This window comes from Erinaceus europaeus, chromosome 2, assembly GCF_950295315.1.
Source record: "Erinaceus europaeus chromosome 2, mEriEur2.1, whole genome shotgun sequence".
NCBI lineage: Eukaryota > Metazoa > Chordata > Mammalia > Eulipotyphla > Erinaceidae > Erinaceus > Erinaceus europaeus.
In genome coordinates this window covers 92,484,886-92,509,852 of record NC_080163.1, presented here as the reverse complement: position 1 = coordinate 92,509,852, position 24,967 = coordinate 92,484,886, and the positions used below count along the sequence as shown (strand labels likewise).

Genomic DNA, 24,967 nt, shown 5'->3' with positions numbered 1-24,967 from the left:
GGAAAGTTACAGATAGAGCCTCTATATTGGAAAGGAGGCATAGCACATCCCTAAGACGGCAGTGAATGGGACCCCGAACATCAGCTGAAGATAGTGACTTTCAAAGGTGATGTTCAGAGGACTCACTGCAAAGTCGTGTTAAAATGCATATTCTAGTTCAATTAGTCCTGGTTTGGCCCAGAAATTTGGCAATTTTAACAAGCCCTTATGATTTCGAGGCTGCTGATTTGGGAAGGTGTATAGAACAGTTGGAATTATAACAAGACTGTACAAAAACATGCGAGAGATAATGATTTTCTTTTGAGAGGTAACTATGGACAGATTAATGTTGAGCGATTGCTAATAACTGATGAAGATAAACAAGGAAGATGCAGGGCCAAAAGAGGTACAATACATCCACCAGAAAGTGTCACTGGAAAACACTTGAAGAAGGTTGGAACCACTTTAACTTAGTGTGAACTGGGGGTTCTGGAGTCTTAGAAGCAACAACAGGTAGATAGCATAATGGTTCGGCAAAGAGACTCATGCCTGAGGCTCCGAACTCCGAGGTTCAATCCCCCCCCCCCCCCGCACCGCCATAAATCAGAGCTGAGTAGTACTCTAGTTGAAAAAAAAAAAAAAAAGAAAAGAAAAGAAAAGAAAAGGAAAGTATCAGTAGAAGATGCTCGAGATGGTGTCATGTACCCACAAGGTTGAAGCCCCAGCCAGTCACATTTTCTCGCCCGCGGTAAGTGGGCGGAGCCTCACGTGCAACCCCACCCCCCGGGCTTCAGGGGGCGGGGCGAGGGCGGAGCCTTTCCCCTAAATCGTTAGCGCGGGGCGTCTGGATTGGTGGCTCTGGGACCCGGAAGCAGTCGGCGGCGCTCGGAAACTGCGGCGGGACGCGGGCTTCGGAAGGTCTTGCCTCTAGCAAAATGGTCGGCGGTGGCGGGAAGCGCAAGCCCGGCCGGGAGGGGCAGCAGGTATTTCGGCAAAGGCTGCCCAGGAGGCTGTAGGTGGTAGTCAGGGTCCCAAGGGCAGCTCGCGGTGTCCCCGCCAGAGACCGAAACTTGCTCGAGGCCACTGTTTCCCACTCCGCTGAGTTTGCACCGGCGAAGTGGTGCCTGTGCATCTTCTGAATCTCCTGGCTGGCGCGGTCCCTTGTGAAGGAGAAACACCAGTGACTCCTTCATTAAGCCCATTAGCCAAATTGATCGCACACTTAGTACATGCCAGACACAGAATCCTGCCGCCTCTGCGGCACCTTGAATCCCCAGCTTGGGAAGGAGGGGGCCAATTTACTGAAACTACTGTGTTTGGTGTTAGATCACTGATGTGTATAGAAGTGCTGTGGAAACACTGAAGGAGAATTTAATCCATGGAGGTTTGTTTTTTTTTATTTGAGGGCAGCTCACATTTGAAATGCTTTTTAAAGGCAGAGGAGATATTTAATAAGAGTTCTGCCTGGGAGATGCACAAATAAAAATGACTTGATAAAACTGAGTGTACACGAACCAGGTCATGTGGAGAGAGGAATGCAGAAAGTGTGCATTTTCTCACACTTTGGTATGATTCCAGATTACTATAAACTATTGCATTAGCAGGCACAACTGGTAAATAAATCTCATTGCAATTAGTAAAGCTTTGGATAGATTTCTGCTGTAATATTGAATATAAACTGAATAAGGTGAGACTGTTGAAGGGTTGTATGAATTGTTAGCAGTGGTTCTGTATGCTTTTAAAAGAACATCAGTAGAGGATAAGTGTGGCTTCTCAAGGGGACTGCTGCTTTCAACTCTTAAGTGATTCTGTTGGGGATCTGGAGATGATGAGATACTGAACAGGTGAAATGAGTTAAGGCAGCACTCAAACTTCTCTGTTTTGAAGGTGCTGAGGAATGAAGATGAATCTATAGACAACAATAATACTCAGCATGTTAGTTTACTAAGTCAGTTTATTTTTATGACAGATATGTTATAATATTAGTGTAATAAACAATTATTATTGGTCAATGCATGGTGATCTTTTACCTTATTTAATAATATAACAAGGGCTTGATGGTGACTTAACTGGTGAAGCACACCTTACCATGCAAGAGGAACCTGGTTACAGTCCTCGAAGGGGAGAAGCTTCATAAGCAGTAGAACAGCGCTGCAGGTGTCTCTTCTACTCTTTGTCTCACCCTCTTTTTCTCCTGTATCTCTTTTTACCCACTATTAAAAAAAAAATCACCTGTGAACCTATTGCCCAATTTAAGAACTGAGACCATACTATATTTGAACTTCTACATAAATGTTCTTCCCGGTTCTTTCTGCCTGTCACCCATATCTAGTGAAGCTGCCATCCTTTTGTTTTCCCTTGCCCTGTGATAGCCTAATTACCTATGATTGCATGCCTAAATACTGCATTTAATCATTACATATAATCCCGTGAGTACCCATTTATTGGGGAAACTGACGATCCTTCCTAGCCGACTGAATCCACATGGATCCCAGTCGCTTTCAAAGCCAGCAACAAGCAGACATCAGGCTCAACCTGACGCTGTTGACTGGCTACGGAAGAAGGGCAAACGCTAGAAGAAGAATTACATATAACCATCAATAACTATTCTCCTAATACAAGGATGTTGTATTAGATTAAGCCACCTGCTAGTGTGTAGCGGCATTTCTTTTTCACTAAGTGTAATATTTCATTATTTGAAAATCCTACACAATTGTCCTTTCTGACAATAAGCATTCATTCTGCTTTTTGCTTAGAAACTACTATCAAGAACATTCTTAATATGTGTCACCTAATTCATAAATACATTATGTGGATATAATATCAGTAATATCTCATACTTTTAGATGAAACACACCTAGGTCAGAATTTATCAACCGGGGTCGGGCGGTAGCGCAACGGGTTAAGCGCACATGGCGTGAAGCCAAGGACCTGCGTAAGAATCGGGGTTCGAGCCCCCCCCTCACCTGCGGGGGAGTGGCTTCACAGGCGGTGAAGCAGGTCTGCAGGTGTCTGTCTTTCTCTCCCCCTCTCTGTCTTCCTCTCTCCATTTCTCTCTGTCCTATCCAACAACAATGCCATCAATAATAACAATAATAATAAAATTAAAAAAAATTTTAAAAAAAGGATTTATCAACCTTGGCTCTGCTGACATTTTGGGCCAGATAAATCTTTATTAAGCAGTGCTAATCTTTGTATTGCTGGAAGTTTAGAAATATCCCTGTCATGTACCCACCAGATGCCAGTAGCAACATTTGCAACACCCATCCTCCAATTTTGTAATTGTTGAAAAGGTCTCCTACGGATACTTAATGTGAAATAATTTGTTGTGATTTTTTTTTTTTTTTTTTTTTTTTTTTTTAGTCACCGGGATTATCATGGGTCACTCCCTACACCATGTCACTGCTCCTGGTGATTTTTTGTTTGTTTGTTTGTCTTTTCCTCATCTCTCTAGATAAAGGATGAGAGGCAGGGGGAGAGAAAGAAAGAGAGAGACACTGCAGCTCCACTGCTCATAAATCTTCCCCTCTACAGGTGATTCCCATGTGGTAGCCTGCAGCTTAAACCCAGGTCTTTGAGCACGGTAATGTGTTCTCTGCCAGGTGAGCCATCTGCAGGCCATGAATGGATTTTTAATCCAGAGTTTGGTGCTATTCTAACTTTACTAGAAGCTGTTGATGCTTAACATTGTAGCTAACCTTTCCTCTCTTTTTATTTGAAGTAGCTAAATGGGAGGTATCTGTTTTTAAGTTGAAGGTAATGATTACAGTGAATAGCAAAGAATTCTGTCATGACTTCATGGAGGAAATTACTTTTCAGCTGATAATTTCAGCCCTGTATCTGGTTACTTCTGATAACTGACTTCTGGTATAATAACGGTATCTATTTTAAACGGAAATTTCAATAACATCCTGTTTATCAAAAGGAGAAAAAAAAATTTGCATTGCTCATAGCTCTCTTTCTTGTTCTTCACCTCCTTGGCTTTGTTTTGGTGCCAGTGATCTAACTCAGGACTTCGTATATACTAATCACTTGCTTTACTAGTGAGCTAGATTCCTAGCCTGTGATCTTTACCTTACATAGACATCTTACCATGATGGTTAACAAAAACAAGCAAAGTTGTTATTCAAAGAAATTTATTAAAGTTACCTTGGGGATCGGGTGGTAGCAGCAGGTTAAGCGCACGTGGCGCCAAGCGCAAGGACTGGCTTAAGGATTCAGGTTCGAGCCCCCAGCTCCCCACCTGCAGTGGATTCACCTCACAAGCGGTGAAGCAGGTCTGCAGGTGTCTATCTTTCTCTTCCCCTCTCTGTCTTCCCCTCCTCTCTCCATTTCTCTCTGTCCTATCCAATAACTAACAACAACAATAACCACAAGGAGGCTACAACAACAAGGGCAACAAAAGGGGGAAAAAAATGGCCTCCAGGAGCAGTGGATTCATGGTGCAGGCACTGAGCCCCAGCAATAACCCTGAAGGCAAAAAAAAAAAAATTACCTTTGGAAAACCAAGATCTTGTACATCCATTTTCAGTGTGAAAAAGCAGTTGATGTTAAGAAGAATAAATCCTGTGAAGCTAATATCACCAGTGACCTTCGAAAAGAAGTAGAAAATCATTATAAGCTTTCTCTGCCTGAAGATTTCTATCACTTCTGGAAGTTCTGTGAAGAACTTGACCCAGAAAAGCCAGCTGGTGAGTTGGTCCAGAACCATTTTCTTAATCAAGTGAAACACAGTAAGAAACTGGACCCTGAATCTAAACAGTTCATAGAAAAAAGGCTTTTAAAAGTTGTTTTTAGTAAGAAAAATGTAAAATAGTGCTGTGATATGTCACTGTCAATTATACTGGCAAAGATAAATCATTTCATGACACGTTTTGATGTTCAAAGCAAAACAAGTACATTAATATGTTTTAGGAGTTTCAGTATGTCGTAGCATTTCTGTGTCTAGGAAGATTTATATGCAACAGTGCTTACTTGGGAAAAAAAGAAGTGTGGTGGTTTTAACAGTTAGATAATACATCTGTCCAAATTTTAAAAAGGATGAAGCAGTTTTTTTAAAAAATATTTATTCCCTTTTGTTGCCCTTGTTTTATTGTTGTTATGATTGTTGTTGTTACTGATTTCATCGTTGCTGGATAGGACAGAGAGAAATGGAGAGAGGAGGAGAAGTTAGAGAGGGGGAGAGAAAGATAGACACCTGCAGACCTGCTTTACCACCTGTGAAGCGACTCCCCTGCAGGTGGGGAGCTGGGGTCTCGAACCGGGATCCTTAAGCCGGTCCTTATGCTTGGCACCACATGCGTTTAACCAGCTGCGCTACTGCCTGACTCCCAGGATGAGGCATATTTTTAGGCAATGATGAAATTATCCCATGCCTGAAATATCTTTAAAAGACTATGAAGTATGCTGCCAGTAGTGTTTTAAAAAAAGTATACATACATCTGTACTTTCTGTGCAATGATGTCTATCTGAATGATGCACAAGAAATTGACCATGGTAACTTTTCACTGTTTTTATTTAAAACAAAAAAAATATTTATTTTTATCAGAGAGAGAGGACCAACCACTATTTTGCTGTGGTCTGTAGTGGTGCCAGGTATTGAACATAGAAATCATCAGGTACTGGGTATGCAGGTCCTATGAACTAACATGTTGCACTGTCTCCTCAGCCCTCACAGTTAGACTTTTGTACTGTTAAAATGTTCTAACAAGCATGAAGTGCAAGTGGGGAAGAGAAGCACTCACATACTATTAAGTAGATTGGTGCAAAGTATACTTTTGGGAAGTATGTCAAATGATTTAAAGTGTGTAGCAACTTCTTAAAAGTATGACCATTTATAAATATGTATTAGCAGAGATATTCATTTGGACCAGCAAGATAACTCACTGGACAGTGTGCCTGCTTTGGCATGTACACCTCCCTGGTTCTGGCCTGGATCTCTCTACACTGAGAAAAAACTTGGGTGCTGTGGTAACTTTCCCTCTGTCTTTTTATTATTATTATTTATTCCCCTTTGTTGCCTCTGCTTTTTTTTAATGTTGTAGTTATTATTGTTGTTATTATTATGTCATTCTTGTTGGATAGGACGGAGAGAAATGGAGAGGGGAGGGGAAGACGGGGAGAGAAAGATAGGCACTTGCAGACCTGCTTCACCACTGATGAAGCGACTCTCCTGCAGGTGGGGAGCAGGGGGCTCCTTACACCAGTCCTTGCGCTTTGTGCCATGTACATTTAACCGGCTGCGCTACCACCTGGCTCCCCTTCCCTCTCTGTCTTTACTTGTCTCTGTCTGTTTCTGTCTGGTAAAGTTGGTCCTGAGTGGTAAAATCCCAGTGATACCAAAAGTAAAAAAGGTATTTGAGAAAGCATTGTTTAGAGTAGTGAAAACTGAGGCTAGAGAAATCGCTCGATGGGAAGGGCACATGCCTTACCATACCTGCCATCCAGGTTTGATCCCTGGCACCTCAGAAGGTGCTGTGGTGTCTGCTTTCTGTCTCTCTATCTGAATGAAAACTCAGTAACTCGGGGTGGTGAATTCTGCATGTGCAAGAGACCCTGCACACACACACACACACACACACACACACACACACACACAGGAATAGTAGAATTGGAAAAAGTGCATGACCATCAATAGTAGAATATATATATGTGTATATGTATATAATATATATATATGTATGTAGTGAAATATTATGTGCCAATTAAAAGCTTTTTTTAAAAAAACATTCAATAGCATGGGAAAACAGGAAAATTTAAATGAAAATAGGATTAAGGACAAATAAACAGACTACAAAACAGCATAATTTCCCTTTATTTTTGCTACCAGGATTATTGCTGGGGCTCAGTGCCTGCATGATTCCCATTACTCTGATGACCAGATTTTTCTTTCCTGTAGATAGAGTATGAGAAACAGAGAGGGAAAGAAAGACAGAAAAGAGAGAGACACTGGAGCACTGCTCTATCCCTCATGAATTGTTCTCCCTGTAAGTGCTCCCATGTGGTAGCCAGAGACTTAAACCCAAGTGCATGGTAACTTGTGCTCTACCAGATAAGCCCATGTCCTCCCCCCCAATAGTAAATATTTATAGCTGTATTTTGCTTGCTTGTAAAAATACAAAAATAGTCTATATTTTCATATTTTGCTTTTACTAAAATAAGAAATATCAAGAATGCTTACCATTAATTCAGTGTCAAATTTAAGTGACAAATCATAAATGAAGTGCCGTATTTTTACAGACAAATTTTTTTTTGCCTCCAGGACTCTTTTTTTTTTTTTTAAAGAGAAAATACACTATTTTTAATCAGTTTCTATTATCTTTATTTATTGGATAGAGACAATCAGAAATCAAGAGGGAAGGGGGAGTTTGAGGGGAAAGAGAAATAGAGAGACACTTATAGCACTACTTTACCATTTGTGGGGCTTTTCCCTTGCAGGTGAGGACCAGGGGCTTGAACCTAGGTCCTTGCACATTGTTCTCAAGCAGGTGCACCACCACACGGCCCCCTAAAGATTTTTTTTTCCTTTTTAGAAACTGTCTAGTCAATTGCTTAAAAGGAGTTTACTAATGAAAAGCATTATTTCCTGTCTATCTCCAGAAAGCTAGTGGCTTATTAAGTTTATTTAACTTGTTTTGTTTATAGATTCCCTTTCCACAAGCCTGGGACTTAGATTAGTGGGTCCTTACGATATCCTTGCCGGAAAACATAAGATTAGTAAAAAATCAGCAAACCTGAATTTCAACCTTCATTGGAGATTTTACTATGATCCTCCTGAGTTCCAGACCATTATTATTGGAGATAATAAAAATCAATACCATATGGGATATTTCAGGTAAAGGATCTTTTCTTCTTTGAAATACAACTATTGTCCTTCTAATAGTATTGATATGTTTGTTTTTGTGTGTGCATATCCCAGGTCTTGCACATATTGAGTCTTATTGCTCCTGACTACTTTTTCATTCACAAAGAGAGAGGGATACCACAGTACCAGAGCTTCCTCTGGTGCCCATAGTACCTTCCATGTAGTGCTGGGGTTTCAACCTGCCCTACCCAGTGAGTAATCATTTTTGAACCTCTAATACAAAATTTATATGTCAAAGATCAGTGACATGTATTCCTCTTAGTGGTGGATACCTAGGGTGCCTGTTGCTTGTTCTTGCTTTTGGCATTCCAACCTGCCCAAGAATGAATTCTTTAAGTTTTTTTTTTTTTTGCCTCCAGGTTATCACTGGGGCTCTGTACCTGCACTAAGAATCCACTGCTCCTGACAGCCATTTCCCCCCCATTGTTGTTGCTGTTATTGTTGGCTAGGACAGAGAGAAATTGAGAGAGAAGGGAAAGACAGGGAGAGAAAGATAGACACCTGCAGACCTGCTTCACTACTTGTGAAGCAACCCCCCCCTGCAAGTGGGGATCTGGGGTCTCGAACCAGGGTTCTTGTGCTAGTCCTAGCTTTACACACTTGGTGTGCTTAATCTGAACTCTTTAGATTTAACCTTAGTGGTTTTTCCTTTGTGGTTCTTTTTTTTTTTTTTTTCACTTTGGGTTTAGAGAGTTCTTTTAATCTAAGAGATAATTTATATCTGCTGCTGTGAAACAGATTAGCCATGTGCTTTCTGGGTCCATAGAGACAACTAGTAGTTAAGTGTTCTGGAGTCAGATAGGCTACTCTTGGTATTTATTATCTGGGTGACGCTGTGCCAGGTATTAGTGACTGCCTTTATGTAACTCAGTTTCCTCTCAGGTGAAAATGAAGATAGCAATTACATATACCTAATATGAATGTTAAGAGAACTAAATGAATACATGCAAGATACTTAGAACGTTAAGTGGAAACAGGCAGGGTAGGTACCCTGTGTTCCATGCCCAATGCCTTATATGATGTGCTCTTGCTTCTTTCTCTCACATATTTTTTGTTTGTTTGCTTTTTATGAGAAAGTGGAGGTGGAAGGGAGATCTTTTCCACTTGTATCAGCAGAGTTGTTGTAGTAGATTAACTTAGATAAGAAATAGAGGGAATGTGCCCAAGGAGAAATATTGGTACAGTGCAATGTACACAGGGCTAGAAATGATTCTGCTTCTGACTCTGGTTTTTATTTGCTAGAACCTTGGCTCTGTCAACTTAGTCCATACTAGTTTCCTCAGCTAGAAACTATAAACTGTAAAATAAAAGATAACACTTACATAGGTGAATCAAATCCTTTAACTGCTACTTTTATACTCATGCCTATCCTTTGTTTTTCTACCTTTTTAAAAAACTAATAAAGTTGTGGTATGGTGGTGCCGCTTAATTTCCCTACTTCTTTCAACAGGCCTCATTTCCCCTAAGTTTTTATTTATGTATAAAAGAAACTAGGGGTGGTCTGGGAGGTGGCACAGTGGATAAAGTATTGGATTCTCAATCATGAGGTCCCGAGTTTGATCCCCGGAGACATATGTACCAGAGCGATGTCTGATTCTTTCTCTTCTATCTCTCTCATGAATAAATAAATAAATTCTTAAAAAAATAATAATAATACTAACTAGGGTTGTCCAGGAGGTGGCGTAGTAGATAAAGCATTAGACTTTGAAGCATGAGGTCCTGAGTTCAATTCTTAGCAGCACACATACCAGAGTGATGCCTGGTTCTTTCTCCTACTACCTCTCAAATAAATAAATAAATAAATAAATAAATAATCTTTAAAATAAGTAAACTTACATTTAAAAAAAGGAACTAGATCCTTAGAATCTTATTTTTAGGTTTTGTTATATAAAACAGACTTGTCATAGATTTTCCTAAGAAACTCTCAGTCATTCCATGTTATGAAAACTCAGATATAAATTGCCATTTATATGGTCCAGGAGGTGGTGCAGTGGATAAAGCATTGGACTTTTCAAAGCATAAATTGTCATTTATACACTTAAAATATACTTACCTGTTAAATTAGGGGGAGATACATTTTTAATATATGTATTATTATTTTTTTTGCTAAAACAGAGATTCTCCTGATGAACTTCCTGCATATGTTGGTACAAATGAAGCAAAGAAAAATTGTGTAATTGTACAAAATGGAGATAATGTGTTTGCTGCAGTCAAGTAAGAATAGTTTACTTCATACTTTCTCAATATATTTTTTTCTATAATTTATTTTTATTCAAAGGGAAATTGGGGTTGCCCAAAAGGTCCAGATTTCTATAAATCATTTATAACTTTCTCAAGTGATCATCTTATCGATAAGCCTTTTTTGCTGCTTTTCTTCAGAATAAACATCTGATGACAATATTACATACTTTTTTCCACAATCATTTTATTGAAGGGTTAATGGTTTAAAGAACAGCTGTTGATATTTGCAACATTGCCCAATGTGAAAACATTATAGTGTTTTCACCCCTACAGCTGGGAACCAGGGGCTTGAACCCATGTCATCACACATGGTAATGTGTGCAGACTACCAGGTATACCATTGGGTATACCATGTATGTCCACCTCCCATACCCTACTTTAAAAAAGAAACGTGTTATCATCTGTAAAATATTTGTGCAAATTCTAAATAAACAGAATTAAGTCAATCCAGCTTCTGTTACATTTCTATGTATATACTGCTTTATCTAAAGGGCAGTCATATTGTATATGTCCATAAAAGGGCTCTTTCCTGATAACTGAGTTTTGTATAAAACCTTGCTGGGGATTTATGATCTGACATCAGCTTGACTTTTTAGAGCTAATATAAATGTTAACTCTTGATAGATATGATTATGATTAAAAGTAATCTTTATGTAATTCTAAGTGCTGTAATCAGAAGACATGATTTTGTTGGTCTAGTTGATTATCCTCTGTGCCTCAGTTTCCTGATAAATAGGATTTAAAAAACAGTACCCATTTTGTGATAACAACAATCCTTTTTAAAATTTTTTTTTATTATCTTTAGCTAGAAATCGAGAATGTAGGAGAGAGAAAGAGAGACACCTGCAGCACTGCTTCACCACTTGCAAAGCTTTCCCCCTGTAGGTGGGGACCAGGGTCTTGAACCCTGATCCTTGAGTACTGTAACATGTGCACTCAACCAGGTGCGCCACCACCTGGCCCCACAACAATCCTTTAAATCAAAATTCCCTGAGTAAAATGAGACTGAAGTTAAAGATGAGTAACACCTAAGCCCATAGCAAATTCACAAATGTTTTTAGTGAATAGAAGTGAGTTTCTTCTTGGAAGACTAGTAATGGCTACAGAGGAAGGAAATTAACTTGCGTGTACAGCTTAGTGCTACAACATTTTTCTGGCTTTCTACTCCACTGAAAAAAATATAACATGATTATGATAAAATACAAAATTATTTCTGTAACTGAAATTAGCATAGTGTGCTACTAATAAACAAACCTTGGAAAAGTACTTTGTATTACACTTTTCTATAAGCTTGTAAAGTAGCCTTCTTTCCCTTTTATGTTTGTCAAATGTAACACAAATTTGAAGGTAACATTAAAAACATCTGTGGATCTGATCTTAGAATTATAATATTGTCCTCTGGCACTTTAAAAATATGAACAATTGCTGGGGCCAGGTGGTGGCGCACTTGGTTGTGCACACGTTGCAGTGCACAAGGACCCAGATTTCTCCCCTGCCTAACAGGCACCTTTTTATTAATACTGATTCTCCCAACATCTATTAGATATTCTGAGAGAACTGCAATCTCTTTCTTGCATGGAATTTGAAGTATTTAACCTAACGCCCCAGATTTCCAGAGTCTACATACTTAAGTGGTCTGCAATATAATGAAATATTTTTACCTCTTTTTCAGATTATTTTTGATGAAAAGGCTTAAAGAAGTCACAGAGAAAAGGAAAATCAGTCTCTTAAGAAATTTAGATGAAAAGCTCACTGAAACAGCCAGAGAACTGGGGTACTCACTGGAACAGAGAACTGTGAAGATGAAACAGAGGGATAAAAAAGTATGGTTTAATCTGTTAGTCAGTTTTGCTATTTTAGTGTGCTTTCTATTTTTTCTCTCTGTTGATTCCTTCCATCCACACCTCATATTTCTCTAACTGCCTTCTAAGGAGAGCTGGTTGCCTGCCACCCTTAGCTCCCTCCAGAGCTGTCCAGTACCCAGATATTCCTGTCTGGAGTTAGGCTGACTCATGTCATTTCATGCTGCTGTGATTGCACAACTCAGGCTAGTATTTACTACTCTCTTATTTTTTTTTAGGTTTTTATTCCCTTTTGTTGCCCTTGTTGTTTTATTGTTGTAGTTATTATTGATGTCATTGTTGTTGGACAGGACAGAGAAATGGAGAGAGGAAGGAGGAGAGCGAGAGGGTGAGAGAGAGAAAGATACCTGCAGACCTGCTTCACCACTTGTGAAGCAACTTCCCGGGGAACTGGGGACCCCTGGATTCTTATGCTGGTCCTTGCGCTTTGCGCCACTTGCTTAACCCTCTGCACTACCGCCTGGCTCCCTTTACTACTCTTTTAATATTGGGTTAGCAGTAACTCATTTCATAGAATTGAGTGAAAGCAGCTCTGTATACAGTGTTAATTTGACTTCTTTTTTTTAAATAGTTAATGTTATGTTAATATTCAAGTAGACTAAGGACCTTCTTTTGTAAAACAGTGAGCATTAAGAATAATTCTGTGCTGGGATAAATGAGCATTCTGGAAATGTTCCTTCAGCTTCTACTTTTAGGACATTTTCTTTTTTAAAAAAATATTTATTTATTCCCTTTTTTGTTGTCCTTGTTTTTTATTGTTGTATTTATTGTTGTTGTTATTGATGTCATTGTTGGATAGGACAGAGAGAAATGGAGAAAAGAGGGGAAGACAGAGGGAGAGAGAAAGAGAGACACCTGCAGACCTGCTTCGCCGCTTGTGAAGTGACTCCCCTGCAGATGGGGATCTGGGGGCTTGAACCAGGATCCTTACGCCGGTCCTTGCTCTTTGTGCCGCCTGCACTTAACCTGCTGTGCTACCACCCAACTCCCAGGACGTTTTCTTTAGAATAGGGATATCTACTCTCAAGCCGTACAGATTCCACTGTAGTTCATTTGAACATTCTAAACCAAATGAAGTTCTAGTTTTCCTGAATAAAGGATGCTAAATGTTAAGATATCCCTAATATTGGAAATCCTACTTCAGTTGCTGTGCTCTTTGAGTAGGACACTGACCTTGCCGTCTGTGAGGTGCTGGGAGTGAACCCCAGCACCACAGGGCAGTACCCACAGACAGTGAAGTGTAGTGGTCTCTCCTTCTCTAGAATATAATTGAATGAAAAAGTTGGTAAAGGATTGTTATAGTGAATTAGCAAAGCCTAGGTGCCTGAAAAAATTCAGCTTCTGGGAGTCGGGCTATAGCGCAGCGGGTTAAGCGCAGGTGGCGCAAAGCTCAAGGACCGGCATAAGGATCCCGGTTCAAACCCCGGCTCCCCACCTGCAGGGGAGTCTCTTCACAGGCGGTGAAGCAGGTCTGCAGGTGTCTATCTTTCTCTCCTCCTCTCTGTCTTCCCCTCCTCTCTCCATTTCTCTCTGTCCTATCCAACAATGACAACAACAATAATAACTACAATAATAAAACAACAAGGGCAACAAAAGGGAATAAATGAATAAAATAAATATTAAAAAAAATTTTTAAAAAAATTCAGCTTCAGTTCCTTTAGATTTTCACTCAGTTGCAGAGATGATGTGATAAGTCTAAGGCAGTAGGTGGCACTGCTAATAATTCTTAATAATTCTTCAGTCCTAAATACTAGAAATGGTTACAAAAACTACATTTTTGTATTTTGTCTTTGATTGGAGTACCACTCTTGCTAATACTAGTGGTGCAGGGGTGGAACCTGGGACCTCTCACATACAAGTCCCGTGCACTGCTATTGTACTATTTCCTTGGACCTAAATGTACATTTGAATGAAACTTATTATAATGGGGTGTTTTCAAATTATGTTAAGATGATGTATAATATAAATGGATATATATTCTACCCATTGGCTTTCCCAGTTTTTACAGGGAGCGTCTTTCACCTTATGCCCAGCAAGTTCTCACCTCATTATTATGTATTCCTAATTTATCGATTTTAATTTTATTCCACAAGAGATTTCCTAAATTCTTCCTGTAAGACTGGGCCTCTTTCCCATTGAGGTTCCTTTTGTTTTAATGTGCTACGGGGAAGTCAGTTCGGGTCTACTTGTACATGGACAACATGGAGAGGTTCAACTTTTTTCCTTACAATACCTTGATGTGTCGTCCATCAAGTCTCTCTGGTAGCTTGCATTTTCATGATATAGTGCTCAAAACTATGGCCTCATGCATGGTAAGGCACAGGCTCTAGCAGATGAACTATGTCCTAGCCCAAAGGATCTTTTTTTTTTCCTTCCAAAAGATTCATTTATTTTTAGGAGAGAGAAAGACTACCTAACCAGAGCACTGCTTATCTTTGGCACTTGTGGTACCAGGGGTTGAACCTGGACACTCAGGCATATCCTGTACTCTAAAATATTGAAATGCCTTCCTTGTCCTGAGGTTCTTTTTAATGTTAATTTTTTTTTTTAGTTGCTGTAAAGAAGATATATGCAAGGTGAGGGGGTGGGGAGCAGGGCACCCCCTGCTAAGAGAACATGGTGGTGATTATATTTTTATATTTCTTTTCTTCTTTGCCACCAGGTTTACTATTAGAACTTGGTGATACACAATGACGCCACTGCTCCAGTAGTACTCCCCACCCCCCCTTTTTTTTTGCCTTTTATTGACAAACATGGAGATAAATAGAAGGGGTGGGGAAGAGTGGGAAAGAGAAAGATATTTGCAACACTGCTTTACCACCTAAGATTCTCCTCTATACCTGAGTGCTCATACTTGGTAACATATGCACTCTGCTGGTTGTGCCACCTCCTGGCCCCTCAGGTCCTTATTGTTTTCATGAGATACTCATTTAAATAGTATTCTTCTACTCCTGCAATTCCACAGTATATGTGTATGAAAGACTTTATAGCAGGGGAGGTTAGCATAGTGGTTATGCCAAGAGACTCTCATGCCTGAGCTCTGAAGTCCCAGGTTCACTCCTCTACACCATCATCAGCCAGAGCTGAGCAGTGCTCTAGTTAAAAAAAAAGACTTTATATATGAAAGTAATATTCCCATGCTAGTATATTAGAACAATATATAAAAATCACTATTTGGGGGCTAAAGAGGTGGCTTACTAGTAGTGCATATACCTTACATGTATGAGGCCCAGAGTTCAGTCCCTGACACCACACTGAGACAAAATAAATGGACCATCATAAGTAGCATAGTAGTACTCTGATCTATCTCAGCAAAAAGAAATCATTGTTTTCAATTTTTTTTTCTTGCCTCCAGGGTTATCATGGAGGCTTCGTGCCTGTACTACAAATCCATTGCTCCTGGAGGCCATTTTTTTCTATTTGTTTTTGTTGTCTTGTTATTGTTGTTGCTGGATAAGATGGATGGAAAAAAATCAAGAGGAGGGGAAGACAGGGAGAGAGAAAGACACCTGAAGACCTGCTTCACTGCTTGTGAAGTGACCCTCCTGCAGGTGTGGAGCCGGGGACTGGAACCAGGATTCTTGAAAGATCCCTTGCACTTTATGCCATGTACGTTTAACCTGGTGCACTACTGCCTGGCCCCCTCAAAAAGAAGAGTACTTTGGAAAGCAAAATTCTATGTTATCTCATTCCAGCCCCTACAGTAAATATGAAAAAGTAGGAAGTGTCACCCCCCACTTTAGAGATAAGTAAATCAAGGTTTAGAGAAATTTTATTTCTTGTCCAAAACCATTGACGGATCTGAGACCTAAAATTCACATTGTTCAGCACAGCAGGTTAAGCGCATGTGGCACAAAGCGCAAGGACCGGCATAAGGATCCCGGTTCGAGCCCCCGGCTCCCCTGCAGGGGAGTCGCTTCACAGGCGGTGAAGCAGGTCTGCAGGTGTCTGTCTTTCTCTCCCCCTCTGTCTTCCCCTCCTCTCTCCATTTCTCTCTGTCCTATCCAACAATGACATCAACAACAATAACGATGTTCATTTTAGCATTCTTTCCATCCAGTCTTACTAACAGGCTGCATGCCACTTTACCTTTTTTAATACCTAGATTTCTTTTTTTCTTAATATTTGATGATGCTGTTAAATGAGGGCACATCATTCCATTCACCTCTGATTCTGAGAGTATCACCTCCATTAGTACAGGATTTTTGTAAATTTGCAGTCATGATTTTTACAATGAAGTATGGATTCTGTTGCTTTGATATAATTGATACCTATTTATAGGAAATCAGTACAACTAGTCATCTGTGGAAAATGTGTACACAGCGTAGTTTTTGTTGTGTATCTGCCTAAGTAGTGAAGAAACTAAGAAGTTATATGCTAATGAAGCAAGACAGTGGGCAAAAAAAAAAAAAAGTGAAATAACTTTTAAGGTACAGAGGTTTAAGCACAAGAACATTAACATTTGAGTTTGTTTTTGGCATAGTCCTTGCCTCTTCTTCTTGGGAATTTTCGTCAGAAGGCCCCCAAAATGGAATGTTTAAAACAGTAGTTTTAAAACCTGAGAATAATGCCAGCTTTGTGAATGAAAAGAGTGTAGGCTTTCAAGTTAATGGTGGTGGTGGTTATTGGGCCTACCTTGGAAAAATGAGGTGTTGAAGTTTACCACTTAAAAAGCCATTTACTGTACTTTACTCCATAAATGAAAGCCAAGAACTAGAAACTGTCCTACTTAAGGGAAGTTGCATGCACAAGCTTTAATTTCCTAAGTGAAAATAGGTGACCCAAATTCAGTGAAATGGACAAGAGGAATTCTTTGCTACTATATCTCTCATCTAACAAAAATTATTCTTTTTTAGGCCCAATTATGTATGCAATGTCTATGTGGGAGATGCTTTCATCTTAGAGGAAACATCTGGTTTGCTTCCTGTTACAGGATGCATTGGCATTCACTTGTAACAAATCAGATTTTTAAATAACACACTTAATTAAAAACCAATTACTTCAGAGTACTTCAAGTCCTTAACTTCTGATTAATTTCAAAGGAAATAAATACTAAACTTTAGCCTTAAGAGCTCAAATTTACTGAAAATATCATTGTTAAACTTGGGACAAAACTGAGCAGAGGATTTCTATGTGTACTTTATTTTTTTGTTTGTTTGTTCTTTATCTATTTAATATAATTGAATTTCACATTTTTCTTTCAGGTTGTAACAAAGACCTTTCATGGTGCAGGCTTGGTCGTCCCAGTAGATAAAAATGAAGTTGGATACAGAGAACTCCCTGAAACAGATGGTAATGTTCTCTCATCATACTTTACACTTTTGTCTTGGACACACTTTGATAAAGGTTTTGGTAATACTTCTGCAGTTATTATTTCCTAGATAGCTGTGTTTTTCTTGTTTTAATAAGGTTACCTGGCAAAAATACAGTAACTTTATTGTGTATTTGGAATTTTATTCTTGACACTACTTCCAATATAGTATAGAGGCTAGCCCAGTGTTAGTCTCTGTCTCCAAGACTTTTGTTTACGTTTTTCAGCTATTTGACAATAGAAAAGTTTTCTTAGTTAGAGGCCAGTTAAAAAACAGGGTTATCTAGTTTGCTGTGTCCTGGAGTAACCCACTGGAACCATTTTGTTGTTGTTTTTCCTATTTTATTTTTTTACTAGTGATTTAATTATGGTTTACAAGATTATAAGATAACAGGGACATAGTTCCACACCTTACCCACCACTGAAGTTCTGTGATACTCGCCCACTCCCCAGTGATAACCGTTGTAGTTCTCACAGTATCTTAGTAGAAACTGGGTCAGTTTTGAAACTATTTAAAAACTTATATAAAATCATGATTGCAACTAGATCCATTCATTATGCAAAATATCCATATTCTCCTAATATAAGTAGTCTTCTTAGGAACCCTTTTGCCTAAATATTGTGTAAAATTTATAAAATTGTCATCCTAGGGAGTCAGGTGGTGGCACATCGGGTTAAGCGCATGTGGCGCAAAGCGCAAGGACCGGCATTAGGGATCCCGGTTCGAGCCCCGGCTCCCCACCTGCAGGAAAGTCACTTCACAGGCAGTGAAGCAGGTCTGCAGGTGTCTGTCTTTCTCTCCCCCTGTCTTCCCCTCCTCTCTCCATTTCTCTCTGTCCTATCCAACAAGGATGACATCAATAACAACAACAATAATAACTACAACAATAAAAAACAAGGGTAACAAAAGAAAATAGTCATCCTAAATTACATTGTCACCCAATATGGCATCAGTTGTGCACTGTCTTCTTAATAAAGAAAAACATAGCTTACAGTCCTTTTAGCTTTGAAGGAAGTAATAATTATGTGTCATTGGTTTCTTTCAGCTGATCTCAAAAAAATTTGTAAGACAATTGTTGAGGCACCAAGTGATGAAGAGAGACTAAAAGCCTTTGCCCCCATTCAGGAAATGATGACTTACGTGCAGTTTGCTAATGATGAATGTGATTATGGCATGGGACTTGAGTTGGGAATAGACCTCTTTTGTTACGGTTCACATGTGAGTAAAAAAAAAAAAAAAATGTTCACCAGCCAACCAGCAGCAAACCTCAAGTCTCACTAAGTCTCCTATGGCCCTCCCCACATGCACACTTCTATAAGCACATTCATGTCTCTAGACTCTAGTGTGGGTAGGATTTGGTATCAACCCAGAATTCAAAATGTATTTTTGAAGTGACTAGTAAAGCAGATGTTCTAAACACATATTTATTTATATATTTACTTATATATTTAATTCTAGAACCATTTTTATTTGAAATTTATCTTGTATTCCGGCAAAGGTGAATAAGACTTGGTTCAGGTTTGCATTTATCCATTTTCTATGTGATCACTTAGTACAAATATATATATCATTCATGCTTAACTGCAGTTTAAAGTCAGAGAGGCAAAAGGTATAGTGGTTGGCATGTTTCGGGGACTAAACTCGTTTTAAATCACCTCCACATCATAGCCTTGTTAAATTGAATAATTTTCCCAACATCCTTCTGTCTCCTTACCTGTGTTATGTCTGTGTACACAGAGTATCTGTGGACCTGGGTTCAAGGCTCCAGTTCTCAACTGCAGGAGGGAAGCTTCATCAGTGGTGAAGCAGTACTGCAGGTGTCTCTCTTCCTCTCCCTATCTCCCCCTTTCCCTCTTAATTTCTGTCTTTACCCCCCAAAAAAAAAGATAAAATAAAAATAGTAAAATTGAGTTTCGTATATTTTAAAAGTTTAAAACATATGTAAATAAAGTATATTTTAAAAGTATTTATTCTTTGTTGGTTCTGTATTGTCACTACGGTTGTCACTTGGGCTCGGTGCCTTCACTATGAACCCACCATTCCCAGCAGCCTTTGTTTTTTCTTTTTCCTTTTTTTTTTTTCCCCCCTCTTTTATTGGATAGGACTTCACCACTAGTGAAATTTTCCCCTGTGCAAGTGAGGACTGGGGGACTTGAACCTGGGTCCTCACACATTGTATTGTGTGTGCTTAGCCAGGTCTGCCATCACCCGACCCCCTGGAAAATCTTAGCTTGTGGAGATACACTGCAGAAGAGGGGGAAAAATATGAATTTCTAGTTCGTTTTTTTTTTTTTAAACCTTATGTAAGAGAATAAGTAAGCTTAAATTTTCAGTGTATTTTCTGCTACTGCCTAAGGCATCTGCTATATTCTCTACTTAATATTACATTATTTTATTTTCCAGTATTTTCACAAAGTTGCTGGCCAGCTTTTGCTTCTTGCTTATAATCTGTTGAAGAGGAATCTCTTTGCAGAAATTATTGAAGATCATCTGGCAAACAGAAGTAAAGAAAATATAGACCAGCTTGCAGCATGAGTGAGAGTTGGCTTTCTTTGGTGTATAATATTTTAAAACATTAATATTGAACTTATGATACTTTGTTTTTATGGAATCTCAAAAGTAAGTTGGTGGAAACATTTACTAGACTTTTTGAGGCTTTTCTGGCCGGTTTTTCCTTTATGACAGTTAAATCAATAAATGGCAATCAAATAATCCAAGTGGTGACCCCTTAATTACATTTTTGGAACACTACTTAAGCCACCCTCGAACATGTCACAAGTTACTCATGACTATCCCCCAGAGAATTTAACAGATTTAGTATTGGGAAAATAAGAATTAATTTCTTCTGAGATTTTAATGTCTATAAGCTTGAAGATTTCTAGTGAGTATGGAAGGGTACAAGTAAACTTAGAAGGAAACTCATAATACTATATCCAGCACAGATTCTGAGTGAACAGGCATCCCAATTATCCCATTAAGTATGTGTATTTAATCATAATTCCATTTTGAATCAGTATTTACTAGTCAATATAGCAGAGTATATTGATACAGCACAGTACACTAGCCAGTGTACTGTTAACCAGATTTTTGTGGCTACTTTACCAGATCATCCTTAAACCTGACAAAATGTTCTGAATGGGAAATGTATGTGGTTTGAATGCAAGAGCCTAAAGTAAATTCAGTGTGGAAAAGCCCTCAGGTCATCTAATTTAACCACATATTGTAGAAGATTTACCCGAAGAATATTTGTTGAATAATCAACCTCCATAGTTAGTCAGCTTTCTCATTAAAAAAGATCTGAGGGGGTCGGGCGGTGGCACAGTAGGTTAAGCACACGTGGCACAAAGCGCAGGGACCAGCTTAAGGATCCCCGTTCGAGCCCCCGGCTCCCCACCTGCAGGGGAGTCACTTCACAGGCGGTGAAGCAGGTCTGCAGGTGTCTATCTTTCTCTCCCCCTCTCTATCTGTCTTCCCCTCCTCTCTCCATTTCTCTCTGTCCTATCCAACAACAAAGCAACGTCAACAATGGCAATAACTGCAACGAGGCTGCAACAACTAGGGCAACAAAAAGGGGGAAAAATGGCCTCCAGGAGTGGTGGATTCATGGTGCAGGCACCAAGCCCAGCAGTAACCCTGGAGGAAAAAAAAAAAAAAGATCTGAGATACTTTTGGGCATAGCTGGGAATATGAATCTTAAAAATAGTCACTTCTAGTTCATATTTTAAATGTGAATTGCATAGCTCATTCTCTCAGTTAAATTGTAAACCTTTTTTAAAAGCATATATATTCTATTAGTATATATTCCCTTGAGTAGAAAGTCCTATAAAATGTTTTTGTTGACTAAAATAACCCCTGTTTACAGTCTTCAGTAAATGTTAGAATGCATAATAACTGTTAAATTGTGAATTTAAAAAAATAGGGAAATTTAAAAATTTTTAATTTGTTTAAAAAAATTGGATACTATAGTTGTGAATAAAGCTTCCTGAGGACATCACTCTTGTGAAATGACAAAACTGGATTTCCATTCTAAGATCCCAACCAGCTTTGTCAGAAGACTATTAACAAGTTTTAAAAGGTTCATTAAAGAGCAAGAATCATTACAGTACAATGTCAAACCTACTTTTCTTACTTTTATCCAGCAGTGGAGGCACAGCTCATTGAAACCTAGTTTATTAAATATTTCTATTTAGGTAGGGTCTGGTTGTCTTAGGTTCTCTCCACCTCTTACCTGATAATACATTAAGTGCTTATGGTCTTGTATAAATAAAGTAATTTCACCCAGTCAGCGTTTAGTAAAATCATAACTTAGCTAAATTCACATCCTAGAGATTAATTATTTCTACATAATATCTCAAACACATGTAGAATGATGTTCCCACTGGGGAAAAAAAAGGTGGAACTTAATTTAAGACACTACTATAAGCAATGTGTTAGCAATAATACTTGTATCCTTGCACTAGCTCAGACCACACTGGTTTTGATATTTTATCCAAATAATTTGGACAGAGTTCGTATGCCCCACAAATCCAAAAATATTTACTAACACTTAACAGAAAAGTCTTCTGCTGACCTATACATACAGCCATACTCTAGACATTGCCAATATCAGTAATAAGCCCTTTCCCTAATCTCAAACATCCCAGTGTCCAAATATCATCACAATTTTTCAATTTCTCTCTAGTAACTCCAACTTTCAACATTTTGTCCAAATAGCATCACACATTTTCTCTAGTAGCACCAACTTTGAACAATTTTCAGTACCGCCATACTCTACAATTCTCTATTTTAACCATGTCTATAGCCATACCATCCTGAACACACCCAATCTCATCTAACCATATATCCCACTATTCTTTTTATTTTTTATTTACTGATTGATTTAATAGTGATTGGCAAGACCTTAGGCTAAGAGGGGTACAATTCCCATTGCCAGAGCTCCATATCCCATCCCCTCCGTTGGGAACTTTCTTATTCTTTATCCCCTGGGAGCATGGACCTACGATCATTATAGAGTACAAAAGGTGGAAGGTCTGGCTTCTATAATTGCTTTTCTGCTGGACATAGCCATTGGAAAGTCAATCCATACTCCTTAGCCTGTTTCTGTCTTTCCCTAGGGGGCAGGGCTCTGGAGAGGTGGGGTTCCAGGTCAAAATGGTGAGGTCATCTGCCCAGGGAAGTCAGGTTAGCATCATGGTAGCATCTGCAACTTGGTGGCATTGTTGTTCCACATTGAGGGCAAGGTCCTGTGGAGGCCCACAGGAAGGTCTACAACACTAATGGAGATGATCAGCAATGGTTATCCCACTATTCTTCATGCTATATTTTTGCTTCCTTCTTCTCCTAGCTCTTAGGGAGAAGAAGGAAGCATTTAAATCAATACCTATCTTCCTTCCATTGCTCATCTCTCCTTTAGTTGTATTTATGTTAGAACCTCATGACTGATAAGAAGCCATCTACTCCTACATCCAGTATTGGGAAACTGGAAGAAGAAAAAAACAAAACAACAAAAAAAACAGCCATGATGACTCAGGTGATCTTAAAGTGGTCATCCAGCTGCCCATCATAACTATGACATGGCTTTCCTCAAACCTGCAATACCAACCCCGTTTATTTCACTGAGGAAGTAGAAGTCATCAGAATACCCTGCCTGAAAGCCCACTACCCTACCAACTACCCACTTCACTCTCTTTCCTTACTTCTATAAATGGTGCTTAAGGTCCCGGGAAATGCCTCAAAGCTCAGCCCTTTTTGGACGGCTCCCTCTACTCTCAATCTGTTTCGTCAACAAAAAACGGTATTCCACATTTTAAAAATACTGTTATTATACATCCCTTTCCTGACAAGCTCACAGAAGTAACAACTGCCTTCAATTTCCTCCATGCACTGTCATTCCCATTCCAGTCACTTTTAACTAATCCCACAGGGCAGGCTTTGATTAGTTATCAGTCATCCCACCTGCCAAATTTCAGTCCTCAATTACTTCACCTAGCTACAACACAGAATCCTCCGTAAAACTATAATTCAGTAGGGGGCCGGGCGATGGCGCATCAAGTTAAGCGCACTTAGTGCGAAGCCCCAAGGATCCGGATTCTAGACCCTGGCTCCCCCACCTGTGGGGGTGGGGGTGTCACTTCACAAGCGGTGAAGAAGATTTGCAGGTGTCTCTTCCCCATTTCTCTCAATTTCTCCGTCCTATCCAACAGCAATAACAACTAAAAACAACAATGGGGGGGGGGAAGGGATTGCTGCCAGGAGCAGTGGATTCATAGTGTAGGCACCAGGCCCCAGCAGTGACCCTGGAGGCAAAAAAAAAAAAAAAAAAAAACCAGCAACTCTAATTCACTTGACTCAGGGTGCTGCTCTTTTACTACCACTCCCCACCCTGTCATTGACACTTCCTTTTCTGCTGGCTCCTCATCTCACGATCTTACCCAAAAGGCCAATAAAGATTTCATCTTTCCACGTCAAAACATATGTCACTGTACATTCTGTTGTCCTGAATGCCGTGATTTCATTCTGACCCAAGATACCCCCCTAAAATGAACCTTTCTCCGAATCTCAGGATTGGTATATAAAACTGACTGCTACTTCATTTGGAAATCTAAATGATAGTTTGTTTAAACCAAAAATTCTTCTTTACACACCCCCAAATCTACTCCTTTTGCAGTCTGCCCCAACTCAGTTGCCACCCATTGTTCTATTCTAGTGTTAACTCTGACTCAAACCTTTTTTCCATTGGGCGGGTGGTGGTGGTTTACAGTAAATAGTTGCTGTGTAAACTTTGTTTTCTGCAAAGCACTCTCACAGCCTAGATCCTCCACCATTATGCTTCAGAACCTGAAAGCCTCCCCCTCCCCACCCCCCATCAGAGTCCTCTGCTTTGGTACAATGTACCAAACCCAGTCCAAGTTCTATTTTGTCTCTCCCCTCCCCCCCTTTTTTTAATGGACAGCCAGAAATCAAGGAGGGGGGGTTGGGTGGTAGCGCAGCAGGTTAAGTGTATGTGGCGCCAAGCGCAAGGACCAGAGTAAGGATCCCAGTTCTTGAGCCCCAGGCTCCCCACCTGCAGGGGAGTCGCTTCACAAGCAGTGAAGCAAGTCTGCAGGTGTCTCTCTTTCTCTTCCCCTTCTCTCTCCATTTCTGTCCTATCCAAGAACGACATCAATAACAACTAAACAACAGTAAAAAAAAAAGAAAAAGAAAAGAAAACAAATCAAGAGGGAAGAGGGTGATGACAGGGAAGGAGGGAGACAGAGACACACACCGGCAACACTGCTTCTCCCCTAGAAAGGCTTTTCCTTTGCAGGTGGGGACCCTGGGCTCCAGCCCAGGTCCTTGTTTGTAACACATGCACTCAACCAGGTGTGTCACCACCTGGCCCCTTTCTGTTCTTATTTCTCAACTTCTGTCCAAGAGTAAAAGCAGCCCGTATTTTCATCCTTCTCTTTCCAGCTTATCTCACTTTGCATGATTCCTTCAAGCTCCCTCCAAGCTGACGGTGAATTTTTTTAAAATTCATTCTTAATAGCTGACTAGTAGTAGTCCATTGTATATATACCACAACTTTCTTAGTTACTCATCTGTTGTTGGACACCTAGGTTGCTTCCAGGTTTTGGCTGTTACAAATTGTGCTGCTATGAACATACATACAGATCTTTTGGGATGGGTCTGTCTGTTTGATTGGCGCCATCAGTCTAATAATATGAAGG

The 24,967-nt window shown here is 39.6% G+C and overlaps 2 protein-coding genes across 6 annotated transcripts in view; one reads left to right on the top strand and one right to left on the bottom strand.

The window, feature by feature from the left end:
• The window catches only part of PALLD (palladin, cytoskeletal associated protein), an 811,300-nt gene that overhangs the window by 527,361 nt on the left and 258,972 nt on the right, over positions 1-24,967 (bottom strand). The gene's annotated exons all lie outside the window — the stretch shown is intronic.
• Positions 818-19,970, top strand: LOC103117214 (histone PARylation factor 1). Of its 2 annotated transcripts, none has more exons than XM_007527226.2 (8): positions 818-962; positions 4,511-4,670; positions 7,624-7,813; positions 9,959-10,057; positions 11,757-11,907; positions 17,151-17,238; positions 18,304-18,476; positions 19,662-19,970. In XM_007527226.2, the coding sequence occupies exons 1-8, from the start codon at positions 915-917 to the stop codon at positions 19,791-19,793; spliced, it is 1,041 nt and encodes a 346-aa protein (XP_007527288.1). In that variant the 5' UTR covers positions 818-914; the 3' UTR covers positions 19,794-19,970. The 2 variants fall into 2 exon arrangements, with proteins under 2 accessions (XP_007527288.1, XP_060040189.1); XM_060184206.1 differs by lacking the exon at positions 818-962 and adding an exon at positions 1,343-1,363.